This window comes from Erythrolamprus reginae, chromosome 3 (assembly GCF_031021105.1).
Source record: "Erythrolamprus reginae isolate rEryReg1 chromosome 3, rEryReg1.hap1, whole genome shotgun sequence".
NCBI lineage: Eukaryota > Metazoa > Chordata > Lepidosauria > Squamata > Dipsadidae > Erythrolamprus > Erythrolamprus reginae.
Genome location: NC_091952.1, coordinates 144,503,382 through 144,528,737, shown reverse-complemented (window position 1 = coordinate 144,528,737; position 25,356 = coordinate 144,503,382). Strand labels below are relative to the sequence as shown.

Sequence of the window (25,356 nt, the reverse complement as noted above, 5' to 3'; positions counted from 1 at the left end):
ATTCCTTACATACAGTTTTTTTGACTTGCATTCCTCATTTGAAAAGTGCTGCTTTTTTATATATTTCTGCTCTTCAAGCTAAACAGGATGTGGTGGGGAAAACAGAGGGAGATTTGCCTATTATTTTCCCTTCTCCTAATTGGTTCACTTTTGCTTTTGGATTACAAATAAAAGAATGGAGACCACCAGAAAAGTGGTCTGCTATTTCTTTTCTATAAAATGCTATTTGTGCTAAGATTCCTAAATGCATTTGGAGGGGCATGGTTTGGGTTCATATTTATTCCATATACATAATATCCTTGTAACAATGATTCCTAAAATCTACATTATCATTCAGTTTATCAGATTGGATACAGAATTCTGTTCTATATTTTAAATAAATACCATATTCAAAAGAGTTTCATAACTTCAGTGTTACATCTTACAAGAGTCTTACACAAGGTGGTGCTATTGCACCAAACAATAAACAGAGAGATTCCTTTACTTACATCAATGATCTAGTCATCATTAGAAAAAGGAATCTCGGAACAAAAGGCAACAGCTCTCAATTAGATCTTGAGAAGTTCCCAAGAAAATATTCAAGCATGAATACCAAAAACTACTGATCAAAAATTATTTTAAAAATTGTAGCTGCTTTACAAAGAATCATATTTGCAAAAAGAGGCTGGAAAATGGAAACATCTTCTCATAGCAGGCAAGTAGTCTTGTTCTTTATTTCTCTATGCAGCTCATGTATGTTCTGTGAACAATTCCGCTATTCAATGCCTGAGGAGAAGAAAGCTGGATCAATAGTAGCAAATGTGCTAAAAGATTTGAAAGTAGATGTGAAGGAACTCTCTGCTCGTAGATCACAGTTGATTTCTAAGAGTTCCAACCAAGATTTCCAGCTGGATCCCCATTCTGGGAATATAATATTGAGGGATAAAATTGACCGAGAAGCTTTGTGTGATCTGAATGATCCTTGCATTCTGTTCTTTGAAATTGTATTGGAAAATCCTTTGCAAGTGTTCAGAATTGAAGTTCAGGTAGAAGATGTCAATGATAATTCCCCTACGTTCTCTAAGAATCAATTCCTTTTTGAAATACCTGAACAGACTCCCATAAATGTACGTTTTCCTTTGGAGGCAGCCTATGATTTAGACAAAGGGGAAAATGCTATTCAGAACTACATACTTAGCACAAGCGAATATTTTAAGTTGAATGTACAAAATCAAAATGATGGCAGTAAATATGCAGAACTGCTTTTGGCAAAACCATTAGACCGTGAGGTGATCCCTAAGTTTATCCTCACTCTAGAAGCTGTGGATGGAGGGATCCCAAGGAGAACAGGAACAGCACAGATAATTATTGATATTTTGGATACCAATGATAACATGCCCCAATTTGAACAAACTGTGTATAAAGCACAGCTAATGGAAAATAGTCATCCAGGGTCATTTGTTGCCAAAGTTGAAGCCACTGACAAAGACATTGGATCCAACGCTCACATAATTTACACTTTTAGCCAAGCACCAGCAGATGTACTCCAATCATTCTCATTAAACAATCACACTGGAGAAATTACGCTTGTAGGGAAAATTGATTATGAAAAAAAGCAAAATTACGAACTCAACATCAAAGCTACAGATGGAGGAGGACTGTCTGCATATTGTAAGGTCATTATTGATGTTGAGGATGAGAATGACAATGCTCCAGAAATAATTGTATCATCTATCACTAATCCATTACCTGAAAACTCTCCCCCTGAAACACCATTGGCTGTATTCAGTGTGAAGGATGAAGATTCTGAAGATAATGCCAGAACTACTTGCAACATCAATGCAAATCTACCTTTTCAACTGAAACACACAAAGAACAATTACTACCAGCTTGTGACTCAACAGCCATTGGACAGAGAACAAATGTCACATTATAACATCACCATCACAGCCACCGACCAAGGTTTTCCCAGACTCACTTCAGTGACAGTTATTAGCATTCAAGTTTCAGATGTCAATGATAATGCTCCAATGTTTGAAAGAGGTTTCTACAATTTGCACTTACGAGAAAACAACATTCCAGGACTGCTCATTGGATCGGTCCATGCTGTGGATGTGGACACAGAACAGAATGCCAAAGTAACCTACTCTCTTTTGTTTGGAAAGATCAGGGAAGAGCCTGCATCATCTTACATCTCCATCAACTCTGAAACTGGGAACTTGTATGCTATTCGATCTATAGATTATGAGGATATTCAGGATTTCCAGGTGATGGTGAGGGCTGTCGACAAGGGCTCACCTCCCCTGAGCTCAGAAACGATGGTCCGAGTTCTTATCACAGATGAAAATGACAATGCCCCCTTCATCCTCTGCCCCCTTCAGAACAGCACTTCTCCATCAAATGATCTTGTTCCCAGGGGAGCAGAGACAGGCTACCTAGTCACCAAAGTGGTGGCAGTGGACAGAGATTCAGGGCAGAATTCTTGGCTTTCCTATCAGTTGCTGAAGGCCACAGATCCGAGTCTCTTCGCTGTTGGGACTCAGAATGGGGAGGTGAAAACTATGAGGCCGGTGAACATCCGAGACAGTTTCAAACACACTCTTATTGTGGCAGTTAGGGATAATGGGCATCCTCCTCAGTCTGCCTCTGCGACCCTAAGAATTCTTCTAGTGGACGGCTTCTCTGATCCTTTCATGAAAATTATGGATAATCCTAAGGATGAAGTCCCGCAAGAAGGAGATCATTCCCTAACACTGTATTTGATTATCTGCTTGGTTGCCATCTCATCCATTTTTCTCCTTTCGGTCACTGTGTTTATTGCAACCAAGTTTCAGAAGCGAAGGAAACTCATAGGAAGTTCTAATTCTGCACTGAATTTCCCTGGGGGACCAAATTTGCAAGAGAAGTGTGTGGACCCTAATACTGGGACATCTTCTCAGGCCTACAGCTATGAAGTGTGCTTAGCTGAGGGTTCTCTGAGCAGTGAGTTTAAATTCCTTAGGCCTTTCTTTCCTGTGTTTACTATGGAGCATCAAAAAACTCTGCTGAATCCTCAAGTTCGTAATGATTGCCATGATCTTCCTAATCAATTGGAGGAAAGAGAGCATATATCCCAGGTGAGAATAATTATTAATATAATTATGTTATAAATCTATATAGTTTGAATGACTCAGAAAGAATTATTTTTTCCAAAATGAAGGATTGTCTATTAGCACTTATATATCACTGTACTTTACATGTTTCTTTAAGAGGTTTACAGTCAGCATATTGCCCCCAACAATTTGGATCATCATTTTACTGATCTCGGAAGGCTGGAAGACTGAGTCAATCTTGAGCCAGTCAGAATCAAACTCCAGGCTATTGGTAGAGTTAGCCTGCAATTTCTAACCACTATACCATCACAGCTGTGTACTAAGGTACATTACTGTGAATTTCCAGGGAACTAGTTTATTCAGGGTGATATGTTGACAATTTCTATGAAATTGAGGGGCAGGGGGCATTAAAAGTTTCTGAATAGGCTTAAAATAAAACTTTCCTAAAAGAAAGCAATTTGACTGTGTGTAAAATGTTGCAGATTGTTGAATGGGTGTTTGGGAGAAGGAATGTGAAGTGAATTAAAAACTGTTTAAATAAGATGTCAATGCATTGATTAGAAAAATAAGGTGTTGTAATGTAGCTTATGATCAAGGTTCAATTTTGATTGGTGAAGAGTGAAAAAAAATGTAATGATTAATCTGGTCAGGATTTGGGGAACTATGAGGTGAAGACTTCCAGGAACATTAAAAACAAATGGACAAAAAAATGAAAACAATACCACAAAGTAACACCCACTAAAATAGCTAAATAAGGGATATGAAATAGCTGAAGGTTTGAATAATGCAGAGGTGATCAGTGAAAATTTGCAATTTTTTTGCAACATGGAAAGACATGGGGACAGGATGCCAACATATTGTGATATTTATTGGATAGTATCAGTTTCCAAGGACGGCCAATGTATTTTGTATATGCAACTCATTCCAAAGAGATGGTCATGGGGCGTTGATTACACCATCTAATTGCATGTCACTTGAAAAGGGCTTCAACAACTTTTTGAAAATAGTAAGAGAAAATATCAGCCTATTTCCCTCCCTCCCATTGCAAACTTGGCCTTCTGGCACATTTTCTTAGTGCAGTTTGAAAGTAGTCTTCCTTCTTCTGAGTAATCTTAACCATTCAGAGCAAGGGTGCAAAACTTGGATCTGGCCCCTGCTGTCAGCCTTACCTTCATTGGGCGGCCACCAGTGTTCTCTCTAAAAAAATTTTGGGGTGGGCGGAAAAGTATAGTGTCTGAGCGGCAGTCCCTTCGGGACTGGGCGACACAGAAATAATAATAAAATTTCCCTCTCGGCTTCTGGGCAGGTTTGGAAAACTCTGAGTTGATGATGATTTTTAAGTGAGCGATTGCTCACCTGCTCAGCTTAGAGGGAACTATGGCGGCCACACTCTGGCCCTTTTGGGATCTTAAGGGAAGGGCATTCAGGCCGGCAGAGGCGTGTAAAAGCTCTGGAAGTTAACGCTGACGGTGGGAGAAGGGAGACCCGCTGTGCTCAGCCAAAGAGCCACCTCAGGGGGACACGGGGATGGTCACTTGCTTTTTGGGCCTAGTGTTCTGACCCAGCTTCCTGGCAAAGGAACACAGCACAAACAGCATCCATCAAACCTTGTTTTAATAGTAAGGGCTGCTAATTGTCTTATTTAACAGCCATACAAAACTGAAATAAAGTATAAACCAGTATTTTCTGTGCAAGGACTGTTAATTAGTCTCTTTAATAGTCAGCAATAATCCAAGCAAAAGAACACAGGTCTGATGAAGAGTCTTTCAGGTAACAGTAGATAAACCAAACAAACTGCTATTTTTGGCAAAATGCCCAGGAATAATTTGCATGCAACCTTGATGATTTCACATGGGAATGGAAACAGATGCTTGAATTCAAAGACTAGGATTTGAAATGAATGAAGATGCTTCCTGCAAATTCCTCAGTGGTTTCCAGCACTTAAATAGGCTACAGAAGTGGCCAATTATCCCCAAGCCTTACTCCCAAGTAGTCCTTCTCCTCAGGAACCATTCCTGCCTTTTGGCAGCTCTGCGCATGTGCACATTGAGAACAGGCTCCTCCTCCTTCTCTTCTTGTTCTTCACGCATGACCGCCTCTGGAAGTTCTGAAGGCCCTGGCTGAATCCCTGTCTCTGGCACTGAGCTTTCTTCAGTCTTTATGCTGACTCTGGTACCAGGTGCACAGGCCACGGGTGAATCACAACACCAGTCTCCTCACTGTTCGAATCTGCTTCCAGATGCACAGGCCACTGGAAACTCATGCCCACTCGCCTGCCCCTCTGCTTCAGGTTCTGCACCCAGCCTGTGATGGGAGAGACATGCCATTTCCGGGCCAGTCTGACCAGCATGTAGATGGTTGGGGAGGAGGGTACGCAGGTGACCTGATGAGGAAACACTGTGCTGGGATGAAAGCCACTGCTCCATGGCCAGGTGTACCTGTGTAGCCCTGGGAAAGCATTGGCCACCTTCCAAGAATGCCATTGCTGGGTGCTAACCCTATTGGGCAGGGCATTCAAGTCAGTGGAGGCACATGGAAGTTCTGGAGCTCCTCGAGACCTTCGGGATGTATCAAGTCATCCAATGCTTTGCTGCCCATGAAGGGCTCCAACATGGTGGGCTGTGTGCCATGACCAGGTGCTTTCTCTTGGGCCTTGTGCTGGACCCAAAGGCAGCTAAGCCTCACTTCCACCACACAGAGTGCACCCAGGTGACAGAAGCAGGCCAGAAGGGCAGTCTCACTCAGGTGTAGGAATGGCAGCTACCTGGGGACACCTATTGGGGAGGAGGAAAGTTGCTGGGCTGGGCCTGCAAAGGGAGGGATGGAGGGCCTCAAGTCACTACACTTACCTGCAGGCCACCACCCACAAAGAGGCTGCCTAGGTAGCCACACAGTGCCAGCAGCAGCTGATGGATCATGGCACCTTGCAGAGAACGGGCCTGAGCCCCTCTTTGCAAACGCCTCTACAATGACCCCAGCCTCCTTAAGGCAGATTAGCCCCAGGTGCTAGATTGGCCCCCTGCAAAGACCATTGTCTGCCGAGGAGCCCAGCCAAGACCTTGCCCACTGAGGTGCCTGGACTCCTGGTGACCAGATGGGGTCCCTCAGGCACTTAGCTGGGCTACCTGTATAGTAGCTCCAATCCCTCCTGCCAATCGTTTTGTCAGAGCTGCCTTGGGGTTTTGCCCTCTTTGGACGTCACTTGCTTGGAGGGGGTGGGGTAGGTTAGAGGAGTGCCAAGTTGCCAAAATGGCATCAGGAAAGGCCAGCCCAGGCAATGACTGCCTGGGAGGGGAGGGGCCAGCCACTAGTGGGATCAGGCGGTTCGCCAAACTGCCGTCAAAGACTGGTTCAGCTGAACTGGGCCAAACTGGCTGAGTCCCACATCTGGAACTGTCATAAAAAAGAGTGGATCACCTATTGTCCAAAGTACTTGAATTCAGGACAAGAAGAAATTTGCCTAGAAATAGAGACAAATTTCCTGACAATCTATAAGTGGAAAATTTCCAACAGCCATTCCAACCTGTTCTGTTCTATTCTATTCTATTCTTCCTTGCATGGACCAGGCATGAGCCCCTCTTTGCAGAAGCCCCAAACAATGCCCCCAGCCTCTGGTGGGATCAGCTGTTTCACTGAATTGAACACAAAGACTGGTTCCGCTGAAGTGGGCCAAACCCCCTGAATCCCACCTCTGGAGCTGCCATAAGGAAGAGTGGATAACCTATTATCCAAAGTATTTTAATGCAGGACAAGAAGACATTTTCTTAGAAATAAGCACAAATTTCCTGACAATCAATCAGTAGAACAGCTTGCCTTCTGAAATTGTCATTGCTCTGTCACTAAAGGTTTATAAAAATATATTAGACAGAAGTTTGTCTCAAATGATAGAGGGTCTCCTCACTAGAAAATTTCTAACAACCCTTCCAACTTATTCTATTCTATTCCCACCTAAAGAGTAATTGGATATGCCAAGTCATTCAGAACTCAAGTGAAAGGACTTGACTTATCAGTTATGTTGAAATCCTTTTGTGCCGATTGCTACTATTTTTGTTTTTCTATATAATTAAATAGTTAATAAAATAATCTGGTTTTGACTAGTTGATAGATAAAAATGTGTCTAAACAGTGCAAGTAAAATGTTTGCCTAGTTCACCACATGGTGGCAATATTAACAAAGAAATTTAGTTCTCTTCTGCTTGGGGAAGAATTAGGGCATACAGTAATACAAAATTGAACAAAAGGAATCTGACTCTTTAGCAGCGAAACGTTTGCAGATTATAAGATGGCAAAAGACTGAACAATTAAATATGATTTGAATAGTTAAATCATAAAGGAAGGAAAGAAAGACTGAATTTTGGGGCAGAATTTGAGCCTACAAGGAGGAGCCTGGAATCATGGAGAATTGCTTTTGGAAAAGACAAGGTCTGTATGTCCTTCTCTCTTTCTCATTCCTTAGAGTAATGTGTGCTTCAATTCGCTTTTCTGTCCCTGAAGAAAAGAAAAAGGGGTTTCTGGTGGCTAATGTGCTCAAGGAATTGAAACTGAAGACAGGGGAGCTCTCCACACGCAAAGCACATTTAGTTGCTGAGGGCACTCATGAATACTTCCTCCTTGATATTCATACTGGGAATCTGTTGATTAATGATAAAATAGACAGAGAAGCTTTATGTGGCCAGAATGATCCTTGTCTACTTCTTTCTCAGCTTGTTTTGGAAAATCCCTTAGATATCTTTAATATTGAAATCAAGATAGAAGATGTGAATGACAATGCGCCCAAATTTTGGAAAAATGAAGTGGTGCTGGAGATTCCTGAGAATGTTCCTGAAACTACAACATTCCCCTTGGAATCAGCACAGGATGAGGACTTGAAAGAAAATAGTATCCAAAATTATATTCTTAGTCCCAATGACCATTTTCAGCTTGATGTGCAAAGGAATAAAGATGGAAAACACTATGTAGATCTTGTTCTGGGGACATCACTAGATAGGGAGAAGTTGCCACACCTTGGATTGATTCTAATGGCTATTGATGGAGGAGTTCCAAAGAAAACTGGCACAGTTCAAATTAATATTAATGTTCTGGATAGTAATGATAACTTTCCCCTGTTTAGTAAGTCTGAATATCAGGCAAGAATAAAGGAGAACCTCCCTAAGGGGACTCTTGTGGTTAAGGTGGAAGCTACAGATTTGGATTTGGGTTCAAGTGCACAGATCCTCTACTCATTCCATCGAGTCCTAGAAAGGATAAACAATTTGTTTTATTTAAATGAAATTACTGGTGAAATAAGTGTTTGGGGACAGATTGATTATGAAAAAGAAAAGAGTTATAGCATGAGCATCAGAGCCACAGATGGAGGGGGTCTTTCAGGGCACTGCAATGTACTGATAGAGGTTGAAGATGAGAATGACAACCCCCCAGAAGTGTCAATCATATCTCTGATTAGCACTTTAAAGGAGGACTCTCCCCCAGATACAATGGTGACCCTTTTCAGTGTGAGAGACGTAGACTCTGGAGACAACAGCAAAACAGTCTGCTCCATTGAGATGAATCTCCCTTTCGTGCTGAAAGCCACCGCAAACAACTTTTATCAGCTTGTGCTCCAAAGTCCCCTAGACAGAGAGACAGTCACTGAATACAACATCACCATCACTGCCATTGACTGGGGATCTCCTAGGCTCACTTCAACAAGACTAATTAATGTTCAGATCTCCGATGTCAATGATAACTCTCCGCTTTTTGAAAAGTCTTCATACGACATGCAGATCCGGGAGAATAATATTCCAGGCTTCCTCATCGGCTCAGTCCACGCTCTGGATCTGGACACAAAGCTGAATGCTAAAGTGAGTTACTTAGTTCTGCCCGGGAAGGGTGATGGCCTGGTGACCTCTTACATCTCAGTCAACTCTGAAACCGGAAACATGTATGCCCTGCGATCCCTGGACTATGAGCAGATAAGAGGCTTCAAAGTTACTGTGAGGGCATCTGATGGAGGTTCTCCTTCCTTGAGCTCAGAAGTGATTGTCCGAATCCACATCATAGACGAGAACGACAATGCTCCCTTCTTCCTGTATCCCCTCCAGAACAACACATCCCCATGCAATGAGCTGCTTCCCAAGTCAGCCGACGCTGGTTATCTGGTCACCAAGGTGGTGGCAGTGGATGCAGATTCTGGCCAAAACTCTTGGCTTTCCTATGAATTGCTGAAGGCTACGGACCCAGCCCTTTTCAGCATAGGAGTGCAGAATGGGGAAGTGAAAACCAGGAGGGCCCTGAATGAGCGAGACACAAACAAGCAGAGGCTGGTGATCCTGGTCAGAGACAATGGTCTTCCTCCACAGACCAGCACAGTGTTGCTTAATGTTCTTCTTGTGGATGGCTTTTCAGATCCCTTCCTGAGGAGGGTGGATGTCAGTGTGCAAGAACCAGAAGAAGATAAAACCTTGACCAAATATTTGGTGATCTGCTTGGCTGCAGTCTCCTTTGTGTTCCTGGTCTGCATTGTTGTGTTTATTGTGGTCAAAGTGTTCAAGAAGGACACCCAAAGCCATTTTACTGCAGCTGTTCCTCACTTCCCACCTGCCAGTGCTGATCCTCCAGAGAACTGTGCAGATTCACAGAATGGGTCGCTTTCCAGGACTTACCGTTATGATGTTTGTTTGACTGGTGGATCCTTAAGTAGCGAATTCCGATTTCTCAGGCCCTTTTTTCCTGTCTTTTCGGTGGGAGATGTTAATGGACCAGGGGACAATAGTATTTCTGCAGGCATCCAAGATACTTGTGAGCAGGTTGTAAATATTGCTGCAAAGCAACAGGTGAGAAAACCATTTTGTTAATGCTGACTTTGCATTCCTTATTTTTGCTAAATTGTAAAATATCTATTTTTAAAATGTTTTAGTTTTTTAAAAAAAAGTTTTTTTATTTTTCTCCATATAAAAAACATACATACAACACCATATACCTTCAGTGCAACTTAATAGGTACAGTCTTAAATATATTCATTTATCTTTATTTCATATCCATTCTATTTAAGGTACATTCATTCATTCATTCATTTATTCATTCATTGGATTTATATGCCACCCCTCTTCTGGGAATCGGGGTGGCTTACAACATGTAGAAAGAAACAATAGAGTACAGCAGCCTAAACAATAGAGCACAGCCGCCCTGAGTCTACGGAGAGGGGTGGCATACAAATCTAATAAATAAAAAAATATAAATAAATAAATAAATAAATAAATTGAAATAATTTTAAAACTAAATAAACTAATGTAAAATCCCCAAATGTATTAATGACATATTGACACATTATATATCATTTAAATCATGCTACCTCCACTGTCTAATTTCGTTACCTGGATTACATATTTTTTTAAAAATCTGCCAATTAAGTGTCACTATTGCTTATTTCCACTACGTTATTACATCTCTTAATTCTTAAATCTAGGCCATCATGTTTCATTTTCTTCCTTATATCATTTATTTATCATTTGTTTTTCATTATCCTTATTTTCTCACAACTAAACACCCCTAGGTAGGTCCATATTTACTTATCTTCAAAAATAAAATATCAATTCATATTAAGTGTTTTATACATTACTAATGTACTTTACAATACAGGAGGAAAATAAAAATTATTCAAGTTCCAAAATCTGAACAGAATAACTGATTTCATTCATTTTTCATTGTAATTTATCTTTCCCTCTGGTGGTACAAATATAGATAAACAAACAAACAAATAAATAAATAAATAAATGAACAAACAAACAAACAAACTCAGTGAAGCAGTGGAAGTGATGTGCTGGTGTCTGGAGGCTGTTTGGGTCTGGATGGGTGTTAACAGGCTCAGTCTCAACCCTGACAAGACGGAGTGTCTGCAAGTTCTGCCTCCCAGAAATACTACCACCTATCAGTCCATTACTCTGGGTGGGGAACTTTTGAGTCCCTCAGAGAGGTCTGCAACTTGGGCATTCGCCTCAATCCACAGCTGACTTTGGACCATCATAATATCTACATGAAACAGCTGGGAGAGATCATTCAAGGGCACGGGGTGAGTTACCACTGGTACGCTGATGATACTCAGCTGTACATCTCCACCTCATGTCCACTCAGTGAAGCAGTGGAAGTGATGTGCCGCTGTCTGGAGGCTGTCAGGGTCTGGATGGGTGCCAAAAGGCTCAAGCTCAATCCAAACAAGAAAGAGCAGCTGTGGGTATTGCCTCCCAAGGACACATCCATCTGTCTGTCCGTTACCCTGGGGGAGAATTAATGACCCCCTCAGAGAGGGTCCACAACTTGGGCATGCTCCTCAATCCACGGCTTATTTTAGACCACCATCTTTTGGCTGTGGCAAGGGGGGCATTAGCCCAGGTTCGCCTGGTGCATCAGTTGCAGCCCTATCTGGACAGGGAGTCTTTGCTCACAGTCACTCATGCCCTTATCACCTCGAGGTTCGACTACTGCAATGCTCTCTACATGGGGCTACCTTTGAACAGTGTTCGGAAACTTCAAATCATTCAAAATGCAGCCGTGTGAGGGGTTACGGGCCTCCCATGGCAAGCCCATATTTTGTCATCACTCCACGGACTGCGTTGGTTGCTGATCCGTTTCCGGACGCAATTCAAAGCATTGGTTATGACCTATAAATCCCTACATGGCATAGGACCAGACTATCTCCGAGACCGCCATCTGACCGGAAACTGATCGGCAGCCAGTGCAGGCCATGGAGTGTTGATGAAACAAGGGTGTACCTAAGGAGGCCCATGATTGCTCTCGCGGCCACATTCTGCACGATCTGAAGTTTCCAAACACTTTTCAAAGGTAGCCCCATGTAGAGAGCATTGCAGTAGTCAAACCTCGAGGTGATGAGGGCATGAGTGACTGTGAGGAGAGGCTGCCGGTCCAAATAGGATTGCAACTGGTGCACCAGGTGAACCTGGGCAAACACCCTCCTCGCCACAGCCAAAGGTTGGTGCTCTAATGTTAGCTGTGGATCGAGGAGGATGCCCAAGTTGCGGACCCCCTCTGAGGGGGTCAATAATTCCCCCCCCAGGGTAATGGACGGACAGATGGAATTGTCCTTGGGAGGCAAAACCCACAGCCACTCTGTCTTGTCAGATTTGAGTTTGAGCCTGTTGACACCCATCCAGACTCCAACAGCCTCCAGGCACCGGCACATCACTTCCACTGCTTCGCTGACTGGACATGGGGTGGAGATGTACAGCTGGGTGTTATCAGCATACTGATGATACCTCACCCCATGCTCTTGGATGATCTCATCCAGTGGTTTCATGTAGATATTAAATAGCAGGGGGGAGAGGACCAATCCCTGAGGCACCCCACAAGGGAGAGACCTAGAGGACGACCTCTGACCCTGTACTAACACTGACTGCGACCAACCGGAGAGGTAGGAGGAGAACCACTGAAGAACAGTGCCTCCCACTCCCAACTCCTCCAGCCGGCGCAGAAGGATACCATGGTCGATGGTATCGAAAGCCGCTGAGAGGTCAAAAAGCACCAGGACAGAGGACAAGCCCCTTTCCCAGGCCAGCCAGAGATCATCCATCCGAGTGACCAAAGCAGTTTCTGTGCTGTAACCAGGCCTGAATCCTGACTGTTGAGGGCCTAGATAATCGGCTTCTTCCAAGGACCGCTGGAGCTGGAGCGCCACCATTTCCTCAACAACCTTCCCCATAAAGGGAAGGTTGGAGACTGGACAATAGTTGTTGAGAACGGCTGGGTCCAGGGAGGGCTCCTTGTAGGGAGCCAGAAAGGACCGCCTCCCCAAAGAATTGTTGACAATCTCCTAGACCCACCTCCATGTCACCTCCCTGCTGGCCGAAACCAGCCAGGAGGGACACGGATCCAGTAAACAGGTGGTGGAACTCACAACTCCAATGGCCTTGTCCCCTTCATCAGGTGTCACCAGATCAAACTCCTCCCAGACAGATGGACAATGAGGGGCCCCAGTCACCTCAACTGACTCATTGTCAGTCAACTCTGTTGTCCAATTGGAGTCAAGGTCCATCTGAATCGGAGCAATTTTATCAACAAAAAGGTTTTAAAATCCTCAGCACTACCCTGCAAGGGCTCCCCAAACCCCAACCCCGATTAAGAAGGGAGCGGGTTACCCTAAACAGGTTGGCCAGGCGGGATTCTGCTGATGCAATCAAGGTGGCATGATATGGGCATCTTGCCACCTTGAGCGCCACTTTATAAGTCTTAATATGAGCTCTTACAAGTGTTCGGTCAGATTCAGATTCACTTTTCCTCCATAGCTCCTCCAGACATCTCTTCTGGCATTTCAACACCCGGAGCTCCTCGGTAAACCAAGGAGCTCTTCGGGATCTATTGCCAGAGAGAGGTCGCAATGGCGCAATCCGGTCAAGAGCTTCCACTGCAGCCTTGTTCCAGGCTACAGCAAGAGACTCTGCCGAACTGTGGATAAGTGAATAAGAGAATGCAGCCGTGCGAGCAGTCATGGGCCTCCCTAGATATGCCCATGTTTCTCCAGCACTCCATGGACTGCATTGGCTGCCAATTAGTTTCCAGACACAATTCAAAGTGTTGGTAATGACCTATAAATCCCTACATAGCATCAGGTCAGATTACTTGCAGGACCGCCTTCTGCCACATTAGTTCCAGCGACTGGCTAAGTCCCACAGAGTTGGCCCTCTCCAGGTCCCATCAACTAGACAATGTCGCTTGGCGGGGCCTGTGGGAAGAGCCTTCTCTGTGGGGGTCCCAGCCCTCTGGAATCAGCTCCCCCTGGAGATCCGCACTGCCTCCACCCTCCTCAACTTTTGCAAGAGTCTTAAGACTCACTTATGCTGCCAGACTTGGGCTGGTTAAATCTCAGCCCCCTGGCTGACGAATGTTTATATGGTTGCTGTTTGAATGGATATCACTGTTTTTTAACACAGCTGGGGATTTTGTTTTTAATTTAATTGGATTTACCTATTGTAATTGTTGTTTTTAGATGTTGTAAGCGGCCCCAAGTTCTCGGAGAGGGGCGGCATATAAATCCAGTAAGTAAGTAAGTAAGTAAGTAAGTAAGTAAGTAAGTAAGTAAGTAAGTAAGTAAGTAAGTAAGTAAGTAAGTAAGTAAATAATAAAATAGCAATTAACCATTTTCTCTAGATCTCCATCCTCTCAACTCCCCTTTTTTCTTCCTTTGAGCATTGTACCCCCAAGTTTCCCCCTCTCTCTTTTTCTGTTCTTCCTATATAATAATTGTATAGGCTTCCCTTTAGCTCTCTTTACTCCCCTCCCCCTGTTTTTTCCTTCTTTTTTAATTTGCCATAGCCAATATCTGTATCCTCACTTTATTCCTTTTTTATCACTGATAATCCCTGTGTAATCATCATAGCATTCAATATAGTCATTAGTCTGTTTATTTTCAAGGTTCTTTTCCCCTTTTATCTTTAATATTCTCTGTTTTTTCTTTCACCTGTTTTTCCTCTTTTATTATTTTATTATTTATTTATTTATTTATTTTGTCCAATACACAATAATACACAATGAAGGTTATAGAGGATATAGTAGAGAAGAAATATGAAATATAGGAGAGACTATAGGACAGGGGATGGAAGGCACTCTAGTGCACTTATGTACGCCCCTTACTGACTTCTTAGGAATCTGGAGAGGTCAACCGTGGATAGTCTAAGGGTAAAATGTTGGGGGTTAGGGGATGATACTACGGAGTCCAGTAATGAGTTCCATGCTTCAACAACCTGATTACTAAAGTCATATTTTTACAGTCAAGTTTGGAGCTGTTAATGTTAAGCTTGAATCTGTTGTGTGCTCTTGTGTTGTTGTGGTTAAAGCTGAAGTAGTCTTTTACAGGCAGGACATTGCAACATTTGATCTTGTAGGCAATACTTAGATCATGTTTAAGGCATCGTAGTTCTAAGCTTTCAAGACCCAGGATTGTAAGTCTAGTTTCGTAGGGTATTCTGTTTCGAGTGGAGGAATGAAGGGCTCTTCTTTTGAAGTATCTTTGAACATTTTCAAGGGTGTTAATGTCTGAGATGCAATATGGGTTCCAAACAGATGAGCTGTATTCGAGGATGGGTCTGGCGAAAGTTTTGTAAGTTTTGGTAAGTAGTGTGAGATTTCCAGAGCAGAAGCTACCTAGGATTAGATTAACAACTCTTGAGGCCTTCTTAGCGATGTTGTTGCAGTGGGCTTTGGCACTTAGATCTTTAGTTATTAGTATCCCGAGGTCCTTGACCGAGTGGGGATTATCTGTGATAATTTGTTTATTAAGTTTGTATTTGAAGTTCTGATTCTTTTTGCCGATGTGTAGGACAGAGCATTTGCTGGTTGAGATTTGGAGTTGCCATGTGTTGGACCAGTCAGAAATTGAGTCTAGGTCTTTTTGTAGGGTAGTTATGTTATCAATGGTGTTGAAGAGTTTTACATCGTCTGCAAAAAAAACCACAGTTGCTTGTGATGAGGTCGCAAAGGTCATTGATGTAGAGAATGAAGAGCGTAGGTCCCAGTACGCTACCTTGGGGGGACACTGCTTTGAACAGGGACGGATGTGGATATGGAGCTTCCTATTTTGACCACTTGTTGCCTGTTAGACAGAAATGCAGTAATCCAGCTGTGGAGGGATCCAGAGATGCCATAGGATTTGAGTTTTTGAAGTAGTTTGTCATGGACCACTGAATCAAAGGCTTTGGAGAAGTCAAAATAAATTGCATCTATAGATTTTTCTTGATTAAGATGAGTTGTCTATATGTTTTTGCAGTGAAGGAGCTGTAGATTGCAGGATATTTTTTTTTCTGAATCCAAATTGTTTGTTAGAGAGCACATTATTAGTTTCTAGGTGGAAAGTAATTGATTGGTTTATAATTGATTCCATAACTTTACATGGGACGCAGCATAGTAATATTGGTCTGTAGTTATCGACAAGAAAGGGGTGTCCTTTTTTGAAGATGGGGATGACCATTGCTTTTGACCATATCTTAGGAAGTGTGCTGGTACTGAAGGATTTTTCAAAAATTAAGCTTAGTGGTCTAGCTATAGCAGAAGAGAGCTTTTTTAGGAAGTATGCACATAGACCAACTGGACCGACTGATAGGGAAGGTTTAAGGTCACGTAATGCTTTTTCAACTCGGTCTTCAGTGAAGTCTATTTGGGTTAGGTCATTGAGAGTATTTGAGGTGCGAGTGATGAATTTGAGGGATGAGCCGTTGCTGTTGACAAAGACAGAGCCAAAGAATGAATTGAGAAGGTTAGCTTTAGATGAATCATCATAGTATTCTTTGTTGTTGGGTCCTTTGAGAGGTGGGGTAGGTCTAGAGTCCTTGAGTTTGTTGTTGACAAAGTTGTAGCAGGCACGATTGGATTTGGTGCGTAGAAGGTTTTCCTCTTGTATGCTGTGGTAGTTGAGACATTCTGCTTTTATTTGTTTGCATATGCTTTTATAACGGCTTTTGAAGTTTACTGCTTGTCCTTTTTTGTTTTTACGCCAGAGATATATTATTTTTTATTGTAATTTTCTTATTGAGATGGGGAGGTTGGTTGAGGCAGATGCAAATGGCACGTAAAGTCTGATGATTATTTTCATTTCAAGCAAGAATTTGTTGTAGAGATCATCCATAGAGTTGCAATTAGAGAATAAAGTGTGCCAGTTTAATGTTGAAAGATGGGCATCAATGAGTTCATAGTTCACTTTTTTGAAGTTTAATTTCGTAGTCACGTTATTTGGGTGGATCTTAGTGTGGCTTAGGTTGACATTGATGTTTATCATGCTGTGGTCACTGTCGGAACAAGGTTCTTTTATTTCTAAGCCATATATTGTACTTTTGCTGTTGCAGAAGATGAGATCTAAACAGTTATCTAATCTAGTATTGCCACTTACTAGTTGGTTAAGTCCCAGACTGCTGACTGTGTTATATATAGTAAAGCGGATAGGTTCGGTGCTACATTCATTTAATTTCCAGTTAATATGTGGTAGGTTGAGGTCACCAAGGAAGATGATGGGGTGTGGGCAGTGGGTAGCCCATGTTAGTAAAGCTGATAATTTGTTTGCATGTGCGATGTCATAGTCAGGAGCTCTGTAGCAGAGTAAGAAGCGAATTGTGGTATTTAGGGATAGATCACAGACAATAGTTTCAGGGAGGAATAGATCCTGCTCAATTTTGATGTGTTTAATGTTTAGAGATTTTTTGTAAAATATAGCTACTCCGCCTCCTCTGCGGGATTCACGGTCATAACGAGAGACAAGATAGTTCCTTGTTGTAATAATGGAGTCTGGGTAGGATGCATTAAGCCATGTTTCACAGACAAAGATAATATCAAAGACTGAGGAGTCAAGGAGGAGGAGGAGGAATTCTGACATTCTATTCACTATACTTCTAGCATTTAATAATTTGCATTTGAGATTGGTTTTGTGTTGGGCGTAGGTTTTGGGTTGCTTAGAGGTAGTAAGGGGCGCGCTTTCCTAGTCTTTGTTTGTGGTGTTAGGGATGACATTTTGTTTTTGTTGTTGTAGTTCTAGTTGATATGTGTCAATTTGTTGTGATATGGTCAGTTGGAAGAAGTAGGGTGGTTGATGAGAGATGTTAGGCTGGAAGATGGAGGAGGATTGTGGTTCCTGGATTTGATGCATTCTGTGCGATAGTCGATGTATAAGTTAGTTTCACTCAGGTCAAGGCGTCTCTTTAGTTCCGCCCTTAGTTCATGGGAGCGGATGCGTTGAAGTAGCGAAAGGTCTGGTCTGCATTTGAGTTTGTTGAAGCTGATGTTGTTTCTGGCTATGTGGTTAATGGTTTTGATAAAAAGCTGTTTTGCAGGTTCATTTTTGCAGACAACTTTGCAGAATTGTGGTGCCACTGTGCCATCACTGAACTTGTGCTCTGGTCAATTTCTGGAAACTTCTAATATATCTTCTGGAGTGAATGAATGAGAGAGTGATTGTTGTTGACGGATAATGTTCTGTATTTTTGTTATATCAGGTTTGTCATTTTCTTCAAGGCCGAAGAGGATGGCATTTTGGCGTTTTTGTTCTCTCTCCATTGCATCTTTGACAAGAATAGGGATATCTGGAGAAGAATTGGACTTTCTTTGTGTTATGGGTGGTGGAGTGGTAGAGGAAATTGGGTTTGGAGGTTTAGCGTTTAATAGTGCATGGATATCTTTTTCCATGGATAGTAGGCATGGTTCTGTGTTTTCAATGAATGTTTGATGCGTTTTGGAGGTTGTTTTCAATGTATTGATATCTTCAAAAATGCTATTGAGGGTCTCTAATTTTGGGGGCACAGGTAGAACAGAGATAGAAGAATGAAGAGTTTCCATGGAGAAAGGTGGCTATATGGTCAGTTTATGTTTAGGCAAGAATGGTGTGCAGCATTTTTACAGGTTTGACATTTGGTGTATTTATCAAAATCATTTATAGTGTCTTTGCATATAAAGCAGGGATTGCTGCTTGGATCTTCTGACTGAAGATTTTGAGAATTTGAAGATTTGATTTTTTTTTTCCTGGCATGACAATTCTCGGGGATTGAGCTTTATTGTTTTATGGTGAGATGAGTTGAGGGGAAGGCAATGGAATTTTTAGAGCAGGAGAGCAGGAAATGGCTGTTTACTGTTTACTGGCAAGATGTTTGAAGGGACTATATAGTGGTGGAAAATCAGAGAATTTACTTTTGGGTTTGAAAGTGATTCTTTGTTAATAAAGTTGGTTTGTTTATTCCTTTTATTAGAGTATTTTAGGTTCTACCGGTTCCTAGCACCATCTGGGTGTTTGCAGAGTCAGGGCTTTGAGATGCAGATTGAGATGGGCTAGGTGGGGATGAGCGTGGGGGGGGGGAGAGAAGAACTTTTCCTCTTTAAAATTTCTTGAAACTTCTTGAAAAACTTCTTGAGGTTAATTTAAGTCTCTGAACTTATGGTTTGAGTTTAAGCTTTGGAAGAGGGAAAGAGATTTTCTGGAGTTAAGGAGAGAAAAGTATCTGGATTCTTATACCTTGGATTCTGGCTGCTGAGATTCTTTGTTTTGTTATGGAGCAGCTGGAAGAAGGTGAGTGGAAAAAGGGTACACATTGCTATATTTGTAGCACGCTAAAAAACTCACCGGCTCTTTGCTTTCCGAGTCTGATGACTGCAGTATTCAGTCGTTAGGAATTCTTCCCTCAGGATCTTTGCAATTCCTTATGGTTTCTTTGCAATCTCTTATGGCTTTTCGTTCAGAAAATCTCCCCTCCAAGGAGCTGCTGCTGCCCTCTCTAGCTGCATTCAATATATATTTTTGGGTCTCCCTTTTGAATGGGGCGCTTACAGGTCCTTTTGTTGTTAACAGGACTCCTGGTGCTTGTTCAAAAGATGGCTTGGTCTGTTTTTGATTGAACAAGTTCAATATAGTCATTGATCTGTCCATTCTCATAGTTCTCTTCACTTTTATCTCTATCATTGTATGTATCTTCTTCCACCTGTTTTTCTTCTTTTGATTCCCTCTCCTCTTTGCTGCTTTTTAAAAATTCCTTGTAATCATATTCCTCACTGCATTCAAAAGCTTTCGCTATTGCTGTTTTAAACCTGTCTTCACACTCCAAGAAGCATCTCTTTAAATCTTCAAAGTAGTCATTGAGAAAGGCTATAAATCCCTCTTCTTCTTAAATATTCATATTACTAAAGTCAGCGTTCACCAATCTTTACTGTCAGCAGCAATCCAGTTGTCAGCAAAATATCTATCTCACAGCCTAGTAAAATCCAAGATCAGCAGCTGTTTAAACATCCACCAGAGTTTTCCACAATAATAATTCCTCCAACAAGCAGGTGGCACTCCTCACTGACTCCCCAAATCGTTCTCCCTGTTAATTAATATGCTAAAATATTTTCAATCAGCTCATATTAATTCAAACATTTCTTAGTTCAAAATTAATTCAGTACTGTATTTCAATATTTTCAAAATTCTCAAAGAATGGGATTTAGTTTCTGCTGTTTAAAAGTTTTCTCTTCTGTGCTAAGTAGCTGCTTCCATTAATTTTTTTTCCCAGTCACTTTTCCCCCATTTTTTTTAAAGTCCCAAATCTCCCCTTTGGCAAAGTAACTCACCAGCTCAACTTGTACTCTCTAATTCATCAGTCCAGCACTTTTCTTAAGTTTCCTTTCCAGGTGACTTTGAATCCAAAAATCAAATCAATCACCCTGTCCATGGCTACTGCAGCTTGGGTGGCTTTTAACAAATTGTTTTCTGGTGCCATCAGTTGGAAGCTCTTTAATGGCTCCTTGGAGAGGAGATTGCTGATGGCGTTTCCTTTTCACCACCCCTCCAGGATGGTTCTGCCCTGGTTCTGGTCAAACCAGGTCCCCAGGCGACATGGTTATCGGGGTCCCCCAGTGGAGCACGGGGAACTCCGTGTCGCCAATGGTGCCATGGCCATGCCCCTCTCCTAAAAATATTTTAGTTGATGTTCCTTTCTCTTGTTCCATTTAGTTGATGTTCCTTTTGTTCCATTTATCTTCTCTCCGCTACAATTTCATCTTCTCTCCTTTCATTTTTTCTCATGTTAATGTACCTATATTCATCATTTTAAAATGCAAATATTACCTAAAAGTGCAGACTGATAAAGGTATTGGGCTGGTAGAAGGAAAATCCATCTGGTTCAGTTCCAAGCAGGGAGAAAGATGCTGGAAATAAAATTGAGGCTGATTGGAAAGAGGGTTTGTTTATTGATGAAGCAGAACCACCAGAGTTCTGGGGCATCTGACAAAATGGAGTTTAGAGTGGATGGGCTTTTATACCATGGGGGTCATTTAGGGGTCATAGCTGGCTCTATAGGCAAAAGAGAAAATGCAAATCCTAAGTATTTGTCTAAACTAATTTTGTCAATTTTTTGTTTGCTGTTAATCTGAGTTTCTGCCTTGACTCAGTTTTCTGAATGGATTACCAAATCTGCATTTCTAAATGCTGTCTGATTTAATTTCTGCTTGCTTAAAGGTTAATTAAATTAAATTAAATTAAGTGGACTTGTTTCTACCACCCTTAATAGTTTTTTCATTTCTCTTTTAGGGGAAATATTTTATTCTGCCTTTTTTAATATTTCTCAAAATATTTCATTCTTCTGGGGGTGGGGAGGCTTCACACAGTGCCATCTATGCTTTGCCACTTGTTTCATTTGGAATAGGCTGCAGGTATTTCCCCCCCCCCCCCCCCCATTTCCTTGCTACTTTCACTTGTATTCTTCATACATTCATGAAACTTGCCAATAAACATTACATATTTTTTCTCTACAAATATTTTAAACAGAAATCCTTCAAAACACAGAGTGGTGTTTTTTTTTACTGTTCTGCTGATCCAAATACAAAATCAGAACAGAATGGAGTGATATATAGAATTTATTGGCCAAGTGTGATTGGACACACAAGGAATTTGTCTTGGTGCATATGCTCTCAGCGTACATAAAAGAAAAAGATACATTTGTCAAGAATCATGTGGTACAACACTTAATGATTGTCATAGGGGTCAAATAAGCAATGAAGAAACAATCAATATTAATAAAAATCTCAGGATATAAGCAACAAGTTATGTCATACAGTCCTAAGTGGGAGGAAAAGGATGATAGGAATGATGAGAAAAACTAGTAGAATAGAAGTGCAGATTTAGTAAAAAGTCTGACAGTGTTGAGGGAATTATTTGTTTAGTAGAGTGATGGTGTTTGGGGAAAAAATGTTCTTGTGTCTAGTTGTCTTGGTGTGCAGTGCTCTGTAGCGACGTTTTGAGGGTAGGAGTTGAAACAGTTTATGTCCAGGATGCGAGGGATCAGTAAATATTTTCCCTGCCCTCTTTTTGACTCGTGTAGTATACAGGTCCTCAATGGAAGGCAGGTTGGCAGCAATTGTTTTTTCTGCAGTTCTGATTATCCTCTGAAGTCTCTGTCGGTCCTGTTGGCTTACAGCACCAAACCAGACAGTTATAGATGTGCAGATGACAGACTCAATGATTCCTCTGTAGAACTGTATCAGCAGCTCCTTGGGCAGTTTGAGCTTCCTGAGTTGGTGCAGAAAGAACATTCTTTGTTGTTGTTTTTGATGTTAGGTGACCATTTTAGGTCTTGAAATATGATAGAACCTAGAAATTTAAAGGTATCTACTGTTGATACTGTGTTGTCTAGTATTGTGAGAGATGGAAGGATGGAAAGGTTTCTCCTAAAGTCTACCACCTACTGTTTTTAATGTGTTCAATTCTAGATTGTTCTGGCCACACTACAAGGATAGTTGTTCAACTTCCCATCTCTATGCGGATTCATCATTGTCTCAACTGAGTCCGATCACTGTTGTATCATCTGCAAACTTCAGTAGTTTAACAGATGGATCGTTTGAGATGCAGCCATTAGTGTATAGAGAGAAGTGGTGATAGTACATAGCCTTGGGGGCTGTGTACTCTCACCTGTGCTAATTTGTACATGTATCTGATGTGATTTTTCCTAGCTTCACCTGCTGCTTCCTATCTGTTAGGAAGCTTGTGATCCACTTACAAGTGTGTTCAGGTACTGCTAGCTAATATAGTTTGGTTAATAGAATGTCCGGTATGATGGTATTGAATGCTGAACTGAAGTCTACAAAGAGGACCTTAGCGTAGATCATTGGAGATTCAAGATGTTGAAGGATGTAGTGTAGAGCCACATTAACAGCGTCATCTGTTGATCTATTTGCTTGGTATGCAAATTGCAGGGGGTCTAACAGTGGATCCGTGATAGTTTTCAAGTGGAATATCACTAGCCTTTCAAAGGTTTTCATAACTACAGATGTTAGAGCAACTGGTCTGTAGTCATTCAGTTCCTTGATGGAGGGCTTCTTCGGCACTGGGATGATAGTCGAGCGTTTGAAGTAGGAAGGAAGATAGCACAACTCTAGTGATTTGTTGAAGATCCATCCCAATGCTGCCCAGTTGCTTCTGAAATGGTATTCAACAGGTTGTAATCAGTTCTGGAGAACTGGTAGCAGAATATTTGAGTAGTTTGGAGAACTGGTAAATGCACCTTTGTCTGGTCTTGCCTTCATTTATTCTCTGCCTCCCGAGTCCCAACTGATTGGGAGGGAATCGGGATTTTGCAATAACCTTCCCCTGCCACACCCACCAAGCGATGCCTGCCAAGCCAAGCCCACAGAACCAGTAGTAAAAAAAATTGAATTCCACCATTGGTCCTGTACCATCAGTTAAACCTCTCTGTTTCTTCTTCTGGTTGGGTTCTGCCAATAGATGGGGGGGGGGGGGGAGAGAGAGAAAGAGAGAGAATATATATATTATGTGATAAAGAGTATCAGCATTTTAGAGCAGTTCAAGTAGATTTTTAATGTTCTGAATAATTTACTATCATTTAGAAAGTTAAAAATACTGGACAAGATTTTAAACCTTTTTTTTGTTTCTTCTTCTGGTTGGCTCAAGTTAAATATGCCAATAGATTAAACAGATTGTGAGAGACAGAGAAAGAGAATATCCACATACACAATTTAAACCTGGTGTTTTTGGATTGATATGCTCGGCAAGGCATCTTATAATATGTCTTCATTTTGCAATATAATATGCAAATATAATTCAGTATTGAAAAATTACAATGCTTCCTTTTACAATTTGCAGGGCAAAGTTCCTGTATCTGAAGATTCTGCTGCTAAATCTGGAGGGCCAAGTTGTACTGCAAATCAAGTAACAGGTGCAAATATGAACTCTAGTCAAAGCGACTGGCTTTCCTATCACTAGATGACAATTACCAACTCCATCCATCATTCTGTCAGAAGATACATGCAAGAATCCTCTATTCTGAAAAGAATGGGTTTGCTGTATAAAAGAACATCAGAGACAACTTTGAAAACTCTTTTAAACAATCCAGATTGAAAACAACAAGAATGCCCTTATGCTGTTCCTCTCACTTTGCCTGTATTGGTGTGGAATGATATACAAATGGATTATATGCATACATTTTACCTAATATATAACTGATTTGTTATTTCTGCTTTGTAGAATTTTACAATAGGCTACTGCTTTTTTTAACTTAGGAAATCCTGCTGCATGTTTATCATTATGATTCTTCTTTGATTTATTATTTATTAGATTATGCTGCTCTCCATAATATTTTAAATAGTTATAGTAACTCTTTGGACATTTTATTCTTTTAAATAATAAAAAGTACCTACTTAAATTTCTGATAACACACCTGATTAGATATGCTTAGTTAGGGAAAAAAACAATGTTCCTAATGAGGGTGCACATCATATCTTTGGTGTATCTAAGTTCTCAGTTACATCGTTATCTGAGGTTATGCTTGAAATAGTGATTTTCACAATACTCAAACACTACATGTGCATGTTTATATGCAAAATGGAATTTCAGTAATTGTTATTCTTGATTTCCATTGCATTGTACAATATTACATACTGTACATTCATAAAAACATATATGCTTGCGTACGTACATAATGTACTGCAAGGAAAAATTTGAATGAACTATGCACAATTTGAAAAGAGCGCTGTGCCCTCAGTATCATTATAGTCAAGAGGACCACATAAGCTCCCTCAGTCCTTTCTTGCCCTTTAAGATCTGTTCACTTATCATGATCAGAAATATTCCAAGAATAACTAAATGAGTTTTAACATCAATATTGACAGTGCATTCTATAGCAAAAAAAAAAGAGTAATTCAATAGTAAATCCATAAGAAAGGGCTTCTATTAAGGACTACTTTTTTAAAAAAAATTCCTATATGTTTTAATATAATTTTTTAGTTTTGTGCTTACATAGCTGAATGAGATGTCTGTACATTTTGTGTTTTGTTAGTAGTATTGTGTTCAAACCATCACAAAAATCACAATTGTAAAGAGATTTGTATCTGTGGGTGAAAAAGAGTATTGGGTAGTATATTGATGTAGCAGATTAGATAGTGAAGGATGCAATGTGGAAACAACTGGAATCAGCAAGAAAATACAGTGCTACCTCGTCTTACGAACTTAATTGGTTCCGGGACGAGGCTTGTAAAGTGAAAAGTTTGTAAGACGAAACAATGTTTCCCATAGGAATCAATGGAAAAGCGATTAATGCGTGCCAACCCAAAACTCACCCCTTATGCCATCCGAAGCTCCCGTTTTTGCGCTGCTGGGATTCCCCTGAGGCTCCCCTCCATGGGAAACCCCACCTCCGGACTTCCATTGTCAGCTAAGTGTCCATTTTTGTGCTGCTGGGATTCCTCTGCAGGTTCACAAAAACACAGAAGTCTGGAGGTGGTGTTTCCCATGGAGGGGAGCCTCAGGGGAATCCCAGCAGCACAAAAACGGGTGCTTTGCTGGC

General features: G+C 41.3%; 2 protein-coding genes across 2 annotated transcripts; both read left to right on the top strand.

Moving 5' to 3' along the window:
* Positions 1-739: 739 nt before the first annotated feature.
* LOC139164582 (protocadherin beta-16-like) lies at positions 740-25,147 on the top strand. The gene is made up of 2 exons (XM_070746909.1): positions 740-3,095; positions 23,658-25,147. The coding sequence occupies exons 1-2, from the start codon at positions 762-764 to the stop codon at positions 23,775-23,777; spliced, it is 2,454 nt and encodes an 817-aa protein (XP_070603010.1). The 5' UTR covers positions 740-761; the 3' UTR covers positions 23,778-25,147.
* On the top strand, positions 7,531-14,081 carry LOC139163442 (protocadherin beta-16-like). The gene is made up of 2 exons (XM_070744245.1): positions 7,531-9,882; positions 14,046-14,081. Exons 1-2 carry the CDS (start codon positions 7,531-7,533, stop codon positions 14,052-14,054), a joined length of 2,361 nt encoding a protein of 786 aa, XP_070600346.1. The 3' UTR covers positions 14,055-14,081.
* Positions 25,148-25,356: the final 209 nt, after the last annotated feature.